The sequence below is a fragment of the Phascolarctos cinereus genome, unplaced genomic scaffold (assembly GCF_003287225.1).
Source record: "Phascolarctos cinereus isolate Bilbo 61053 unplaced genomic scaffold, phaCin_HiC Scaffold_726;HRSCAF=1367, whole genome shotgun sequence".
Lineage (NCBI taxonomy): Eukaryota > Metazoa > Chordata > Mammalia > Diprotodontia > Phascolarctidae > Phascolarctos > Phascolarctos cinereus.
In genome coordinates, this window is record NW_027556098.1 from 158374710 (window position 1) to 158383982 (window position 9273).

Consider the following 9273-nt stretch of genomic DNA (forward strand, 5'->3'; position numbering starts at 1 on the left):
ATGCAAGAACATTTGTTTGGAGACTATTAAATTAATCCAGGTAGTTGATAATAAGGACATGTGTTCTGGCAGTGATGAAGAAAAAAGACAGGAGAGATCAGACTTATAGTACATTACGGAGGGAAACAACAGAAATTGATGACTGATAGACTATGAGAAGAGAGGGAGAAGATAATATCAAAGATTATGATATCAAAAATACCAAGATTTCAGAAATGGGTGATAGATGTAACCCCCTTGCAATAGCAGCCTGGGATTATGAGGTGTTTAGGGAGGATTATCATCTCTCGTGTGAGGCCTGTTGAGCACTTTTCAGGGCTGCTCATACACCTTTGGTGTCCACCTGTTACCCCTCTCTCACCAGTACCTCCAAGAAGCTATAGTATGCACAGTGGCCACACTCTAGAAAATTGTCTCAGCAGATGGGCTGAATCAGGTTGAGGGTTACTGACAAGCCTCAAACCCATCGGTGAGTTGTGGGGGGAGGTGTTTCACCAAGCATCTGAAGACTCCCGCAACAGAATGGGCAGATGGGAATAATTTGTTCCAACATCAATGAAGGCAGCTAAAACAGGTGCTGTGGAGCTCTCACTTAGAACTTGGTCAGACAGTGAAGACACCAAAGTCATGCACTGTATCCCGAACCATTGCCAGGCATCTTGACTTTTGCCTTCCCACTGGACTTCTATGATTCTGGAAGAAAGAGTGAGGCTGACAACTTTATGCAACTCTGTCTCACTTAAATACAATTTACACATGAGTCAAGATATCACCCAGTGATGTCATTGGACCTCTTTAAAAATGGAAGATGAACAAGTAGCTTAGAATCTAAAATAGACATTCCAGTATCAAAACACACGTATAGAACACACACAATAAAAACATATAAACAAAACAAAACAAAAACAAACAATAAATGAATGAGCAGGATAATATTTATATACTATTCAGATCAAGGAGAAGTGCATTCTTAAGCATAATTCTCCCTTACATCAGAGCTTTGGCCTTGATAAGTAAAACAAGTATAAACTGTGGTTAGTGCTGTTTGTATCAGAAGCTATCATCAATCTCAGAGGACGCTCATCCTTTTGTTGTCCGTCTCACCCATGAAAAGTAGAAAAGTGACTGTCCTCCTCAATTTCCTCTCCCAATTCTGTCAGTGCAAAGCGCTTTGGTATAGATATTTTTTTATATGGCCCATAGGGCACAAAGAGCTTTGCTTAATATGTCTGATGTGCTGAAGAGTTCACAGAAAAATCTTGTGAAGCCAATGAAGGATTCATTTTCAGAGCTCCTGCCCTCAGTATAGCCAAAGCCATTGGTGTGCTTTCAATTTGATATGTCTGCTTTCATTTTTATAGGTCCTTGTCTTATCTTTATTGCCTTATCATTGCTTTTCGGACAGATTTCTTTGTTACAAGTTATCACTTCATATTCTAATATAGAAGTTGGCTTCTGACCCTTTCATTCTCTTCATTTCAGGATGCACAGCATGAAATGTAATTCTTTTATTACTTAATTCCTTACTCTCCTCATACCCATTTCTACTTCCATTTCCCCATCTCCTTTCATTTGGCTCTCACATATATATGTTTTTTTACTTTGTGGTTTCTTGCAGTCTTTTGTCCCTCTCTGTGAGAGAGCCAAATAGAACTCCGTGGTTAAAAATAGTTTCTGACATTATTTGTGATTCCTAAAGTGTACCACAAATAACCTTTTCTCATTTGATTTCTAGCTAACATGCTGACGATGTTCCAATGCTGTTTTCAGATTATTCCATTACACAGTGCTTTCCCCTGCATTCACAAAGTTGCAAGTAATGGTTCTGTTTGGGTAACACTTGCAGGGTCATCATTTACAGTTTTATGAAGTTGGAAAGGCAAAGAAGAGAAACACTGGGGTTCAATTGCTTATTTGAAAGGGCAAAACCACAATTAGCTGTTTAAGTAAGAAGCTATATTGCTTGACTTACAGGTGTCTTTGTGCTATAGAGCAATATCTCAAAGGAAGTGAATTTTGTGTGTGTGTGTGTGCGCACAGCAGTAAGGTTTCTGTATCACACTGAACGGTGGAGAACATTGCTTTTTAAATGTAGTCTCAACGAGACAGGAAAATGAAATTTATTACCAATTTTGATACAAGTCCAGGAAAGCAAAACACAAATGCATTCATGGGAAGGAACTTTGTAAGCTTTAATAGTACAATGAACACATTTCACTGTTTTTAATCATAAAATTTTAAGTTACCATACACACAGTTATTAACCACTTTGTGAATGTTTCTTTCATGTTCTGTGGTAGGGAGTGTGTGGGTGGGGGAAGAAGGCTTTCAGCTATGCTCTTAGGTGCCTCCTCAAAACAAAATAACAACAACAAACTTGCAGAGTTCCTACAGCAGGAGACTAAATTCTTATACGTTAGAATTGAACACTTAGGTATATAAAAGGACATTTCCAGTGAAAATAATACCACTTTTAGTATGCATTCTAAGGATTCATTAAAAGCAAGTGTAGATGTTCTTTATTTTATAAATATACACATGTATGTATACATACATATATGTGTATAAGTGTATGTATGTGTATATGTGTGTATATATATATATATATATATATATTCAAATTGTCATCTTAAAGCATAGATGATACAATATGACATATAATTGAGATGAGAGCTATCTAATACATGCTGTGTGTGCTGTTTGAGTAAATGAAATTATAATGGAATTCCTGTCCTCGGTGCTAGGAAATGACTGTCCTTTCTTCTCTTCTACAAAGATACACAGTAATATCTTAGATGACTTCCCATGTACATAAACATCTTTCGACAAGTCAGTAAATTCAAGGCAGTTAAATACAAGTCTGAACTTTGGGGACTTGATTTGCCAGTTTGGTCCACAATATTATTTCAAAGGTTGCATTCAGCAGGCATTGCACAAGATTGGCTGTTTCTTTGTAAACTGAATGGCTTGAAGTAATATTTTTGTTTTCTTTCCCTAACAGGTACATGAGGCAGTCCCATGTTACAGTGAGTGCAATCAGTATTCTTGGGTTGTAGAACACTGGTCTCCATGCAGAATCAACAGTGAGCTAAGGGCTTTCCGTTGTGGAGAAGGCATACAAACTAGAAAAATCAGGTATGTGAAAACCTAAATGCTTTGGGGGCAAAGGCTAAGAAAAAGATACAGTTTTCATAAAGCAAGGTGGTTGGTCTCACCCAGTGATGCTCAGATATCCTTTCTTGATGAAAATATGTTATGACTACATATGTATATATATATATATGTATACACAAGTATACACATGTATATATGTATGCACAAATATACATGTAGGTGTGTGTACCTTTATATATACATAAGCATTCCTTTTGAAATGTCTTCTATAGTCTTTTTATTAAGACCTATATATGTCATAGTCTGAGACCATTGACTGACTCATGACCATCAACTGACTGACTGCAGAAGGGGAGATTGTAAATGTGTTGACTCATCTGTTTATCAGTATGTTGGTTTGTTGACCTAAGGGATGGGTGTTTTCCTGTTTATAGGTCTTGACACATCCAATATGTGGTTTTAAAAGTCAACAGTTAGCCTTGGGAAAAAGTCAGTAAATTCTGAACCAAAATGTTCTCAATGTAATAGAATTCAGTTAATGGGAATAGTGAATGAAACTGCAGTTTTAGAATTAACAAACATATCCATACACTAAAAGATGCACTGTAACTTGGGTTCAAATGGAGAGAGGAGAACAATTGAAAATGGCACTGAGAGGAAAATATGGCTATTCCCAGACTACTTCAAAGAATTTGTTTATTAGATACACAGAGATAACATGAATTAGAAAATGAATACAGTTAAAATCTGGACCAGAAAAAGTGGAGGGGGAGAGAGAGCACCCAGAGACCTTTGGTAGGGGAAGGGAAGGGAATAAGCATTTATTGAATGCCTACTATATGCCAGGCACTGCTATAACTTTACAAATATGGTCTCGTTTGGGTCTTTCCTTCACAATTGTGTCCTGTGAGTATGTTTTCTGTCTCCAAATAGATTTCTAGGTCTACGTCCATTCTAGGGACCATCTTTACTATTTATTTTTACCTCCCACCTACTGTTTATTATAGCACAAAATGCACACATAGTACTGAAAAAATAAAGGTTATTTAGCAAACTAATTGGTGAAATATTCCCACTTTCCTTTTTTTATTATTTGTGTGATGTTTCCTCTTGTTCAAGTCATATTATAAAGTTTATTCTTCAGTCATTGAGGAGGCAATCTTATCTCCCTCACCCCCTGTTTTTTGTTTTGTTTTTTCAATCTGACAGATGCGTAAATGCCACAGATGACAGTGAAAGCAGCAGGGTGGACAATACCCTGTGCAATCAGGCTGAAATTCCTGCAGAAACCCAGCCTTGTTCACTCCTCTGCCCCAATGAGTGTGTCATGTCTAACTGGGGACAATGGAGCAAATGCCCACAGGTACGTTAGGCCTCTTCCCCTCCTCACATCTCAGAATCTTTTTGTGATCGCTCTTCCAGGCCCCTTCTGCCTGCCAGGGATGCTTTTCAAAGCCTTCTGTCCAATAATGAGGAAAAAATGATTTTCTAGAGGAAATCAAAGTGAACGATTTCAACAAGTTAAAATGAGTAATTTTCGATGCCAGCTATTCTTCCCAGGACTCAATCTTAGCAACAGGAATGTGGAAATGTGCCCATAATGATCACACTAGGATCCTGCTGTACTCCCATTGTTAAGGGGCTCTTCTTTAGCAATGAAATGACTCTCATTATAATTTCCTGGTTCCGTTCCATTTTTAGCCTCGTGGAATCAATTACATCTCTGGAGCACAACTCCACTGTGTAATTTAGCTCCTGTTAGAGTGTTGATCTGTTTTCTCCTTCTGGTATTCTCAAAAAAAAAAAATGATCTGTTATGTTCCCCCTACATGCCACTGATTGGATGGAAGCTTATAGTAACATAGTGTAAATGTGTTAAGCATGACCTTATAAACTCTTTATTCAAGTCTCAGTTTTCAACTTCACATTTTTCAAAAGATGGTCTGGGAGCAAATTTTGCCCTGGTGATTCTCTCCAAGGATGGAAATGGATTGTATTTCCTTTAGCATGTGATTTCCAAAAAGTCAGGAAGTAGCTGAGGGTATTATGTGGTTGTATAGATCAGGGAAAGAAAGAGTGAGTTTCTTGTCTTTTTAGTTCCATTACAATACTGATGATTTGGGCAAAGGGTGATGTGAAAAGGGATAATGTCCTTGAGATCAATGGATAGCTAGGAGCTGTGGTTAATTATTGTCTCTGAAAGCCTTATCTTTGAAACTGATATAACTCTGCTCATGAAAGACATTTCCTTCTGTCTTTGGCAAAAAGATGAAAAAAAGGCAGCTAGACATTTGTGAGAAGAGGTTGTTTTGCCTACCAGGCCATTTCTTTCAGGAATACCTTAGAGATATGTGTTACCTGGAAATACATGTTCTTCATTTAGCTTTCACCTTAGAAAGTCCGTTTAATTTTCTTTTAGACTAAAACAGGTCATGCTACAAGAGCAAAGTAAGCTATTTTAGCTATCTTAATGGTTCTGTTATATGGCCAAATACATAAATTTGTCCTTTATCTCAAAACCTGTTTCTATCATGTACTCTTTATTAATTAGAAATCTGCAGAACTTCAATTAAATGTAGAGGTGAAGAGCTGTTTCAGTTCTCCCTATAATTCGCTCATGAAAGATTCAACTAACCCAGGGACACTTTATGTCTATAGCCACTGGACTGATGTATTATTTGGGGGAAGATTTTGCAAAATAATGCAGCTTAGGATCCTGAGGTCAGTGCTCCTTGCATCCAACCGCCTGTTGTTGAAGTTTAATTTGTTTTTAAAAAATCATGTAGGATTAAAAAAGACTGAGAATTTAGAAGGAGAGAAATATGAAAGATTTGTCCAGGTGTTCTCATTTTTATTCCAGGATTATTACTCACATACTTGTGCTATGTTGAGCAATAGTTTTAATGCTGGCCATATCATATAATAATAAGCAGGAAGTTCCTTCTTTTGTGTATTGCTTGCAAAATGTCCAGGTGGAAAAAGCAAAAAAGCCAATCATTTATCGTAATGATTCCCAACAACCATTAGATTGTAAGCTCCTTGAGAGCAGGGACTGTCTTTTGCACAGTGCCTGGCACATAATAGGTGCTTAATAAATGATCATTGATTTATTGACATAGTATAGCCCAAATGTAGAATCCCCTGCATGCTGCACAGTTGTCTGCATCTAGGAGACTGTAATTATACATTATTGATGATTAAAAACAGAACACAAACAAACAAAAACGAGTAGATTGAATCAAGATTCACTTGATCTTATGGCATTTTATAGATACAAATAGGGCTGTTGTTCAATTAGCAATCAAAAGTTTTAATACACATTAATGAAAAATCTAGCTCTGTATAAAAAAGTGCATGCACAATGCTTTTGCCCAATGATTCTAGGAGTTATAAATATTGGCAACTGTTTTATATGATTCTCTTTTAACTACCAGGTGATCTACTTCTTGACATTTGATAATAGGTGCAGCTGGTAATATTTTGCTCGGTTCTTTCTTATGATAGGTCATGCTAGCCAAAGGAAATGATCTAGAGATTATTCAGGAGAAAAGACTATTTTCATCTTATTTATGCAGATAATTTTCTTAGAGTTCTGCTTTGATTTGGGTGAAACATATTAAATCTTCCACGTACCCACATAAGTCTGTGATTCAGGATACTGAGATTCTCTATAGAATCCTAAATTGTAACATAATCAGTTAATTTAAATAGTCTGCATAGTAAAACAATCAGTGGCCAAATATGTATGGTACACGTGTTCTTTATTTAGTGTGAGGGTTAGGTGCTGTGAAAATGCCAAGGAAATAGATGACCAAGATTTTGGCCTTGTGTAGCTTATGAGAACCAATGGCAACCTTTAGCTGATTCTCAGGCAGAAAGAAAGGTGAATTCTTTGGTTGTTTGTACTCTTTATTATGGCATGCTATGTTTTATAACAAACAGACTGAAAAAAATAATAATTCCTGACCTCTAGAAATTAGCTTTCTAAGCAATTTTCTCTGAGTTCTCAGTTTCACAGCAGATGGATCCATAGGACTTTAAAGCTGGCAAAGAATGTATATTATCTTATTTTGTAGCCAATCTGCAATAGAAGTACAACAGATGTTATTAGCTCCTTTTTTTCCCCTTACAAATGAAGCAATTGAGGCATTAGAGATTAAGAGATTTTCCATAGTCTTGTAAATAATAAACATCATATGCTGTATTTAAACCTTGGTCTTTCAGACACCAAATTCAGAAGTTTATGCTTTTAGCCATAATTCTACTGAAATAGACTGGGAGCATTTATCATTTAGCCAACACTACATAGGATAGAAAAGAAGTAGAACACAGTCTTTGACCTTGAGGATCTTACAATATACATGAAACACTTTTTATTTTCCTTTCTCTGTCCTTTTGGTTTCATATGGATTTAAGAAAGAAAGTATTGCTAATTAAAGGACCAAGAAGCATCTGTCTGATCTATCTCCCTTAGACCAAGGGATCTAAAGGGTTCAGTAGAAAGAAATTAACCTCCCATGGCACAGTCTCCTACAATCTTTATAATGGTAGATGGGAAGTAGACATAAAATTCTATTTATTTTTCCACCAAATCACCAGGGAAATATCACCTTCAAAACCTGAAATGAGTTATTAGTTTATCCTTCAGAAATAAAATTTGTCACCTCTGTACCTGAAAAATAGTCTATCTCTAAACCTAATAGTGTCAAAGGAGAAAAAAAGAGCAAGACATTGGAAAGACAACTGTGAATGAATAGGTTACTGACCTAGCACTAACTACCAATTATATACCATATAGAAGGTAGAAGAAGATGGAGGCATTAAAAATTGTACTGGGACCATTTTCAAACTATATTGGGAAACATTCAAGAATATAAATGTATTGAACAAGAAGAAACACAATTCAAGGAGGAATTTGTAGAAAATGGAAAGCAATGTATTTCATTTACCTGCATGTTCATATTCTTTCTTTTCCCTACAGCATGTGTTTTGATTTTTTTTTTACATTGAAACATTGTGTGTAGAAGCTGTTAAAATGAAATGTAGCTTTTGAAGTTGTATGTAAAAAAAACTTAGGATAATAGAATCCTAGGTCTAGACTATGAAGGGGCAGAGAGACCATCTAACACAATTCTCTATTTATTTATTTATTCATTCATTTATTTGTTATTTATTGAATAGTGAGTAGAATGAGTAGAAAGTAGAAAGCAGAGTCTCAGAGAGCTATTTCATAACAGGTGAAAGCAAACCTTTGAGGAAAGCCAATCTTTAGAAATCTTCCTCCAGGAAGACATCTCGACTTGAGCAATAATTTGAATTTGAATTGATTCCTATAAAACTTGTATCATCTGAATGCTTCAGTGGATGATTAGAATGATTGCCAAGCATAACCTCTGCCAGCTGGAATTCAAGCCGAGGTACCAGGGCTTTCCAAATGCCGCCTCATGATCAAACAGTGACTCAGCTATCTAGCTGCCTGATCACTCTAACAGCCTCTGAGGGAGCATCACAACTCAGTCATTTTGCAGAGAAGCTGCTCATGACTTTGAGAAAATAAAATCTGAGTTGATTCTCAGTCATAACAAAACATTGCCACAAAAGTGCCCTTTTGCTCTGTCTATGGATTGCTCTCTAGTTCTTTATGCATGCAAAGGGTTCTATGAAGCTAAACTAAGCTGTCAATCTTTTTGGTGGAGACAGTACCTCAAAAGGATAAGGGGAAAGTGTGACAGCTTTTTGATAAGCACTCTGAAAGAAACATTTGAGGTTAAGAAAAATGCCCTTTAATCCATGGCACTCCTGTGTTATTTTTGGAGAAAGGCTGTCAGCAATGACATTTAATTACTGGTGACTCAGCATTTCTGTACAATGACACTATTTCTGGAAATGGCCCTGCCAGGGAAGTAGCTTGAAAAAAGTCAGCATCCAGCACTCCTTCCTTGAGTAACTAATGTTCCCCTCTATGCCATCCATTGAGTAACCTCTCTTGGATGCCATGACAGTTTGGGAGGCAACATTTCCTCAGGGACAATTCTAGCCATCAAGGTTCCAGAGCCACCCTCTCCCTGGAACTCAGAGCCAAGAGCCTTGACAGAGAAACTGTGAATCTTTTCTGTGGCATCCTCCTCTCCAATGCCAAATTGATATGCTATTCTTGGA

The 9273-nt window shown here is 36.8% G+C and overlaps 1 protein-coding gene across 1 annotated transcript in view; it reads left to right on the forward strand.

The window, feature by feature from the left end:
- Nucleotides 1–9273, forward strand: part of THSD7B (thrombospondin type 1 domain containing 7B) — a 1079744-nt gene that overhangs the window by 940796 nt on the left and 129675 nt on the right. The window contains 2 exon segments of the mRNA XM_021009415.2: nucleotides 3002–3135; nucleotides 4324–4477. Coding sequence (XP_020865074.1) covers nucleotides 3002–3135; nucleotides 4324–4477 — 288 coding nt within the window.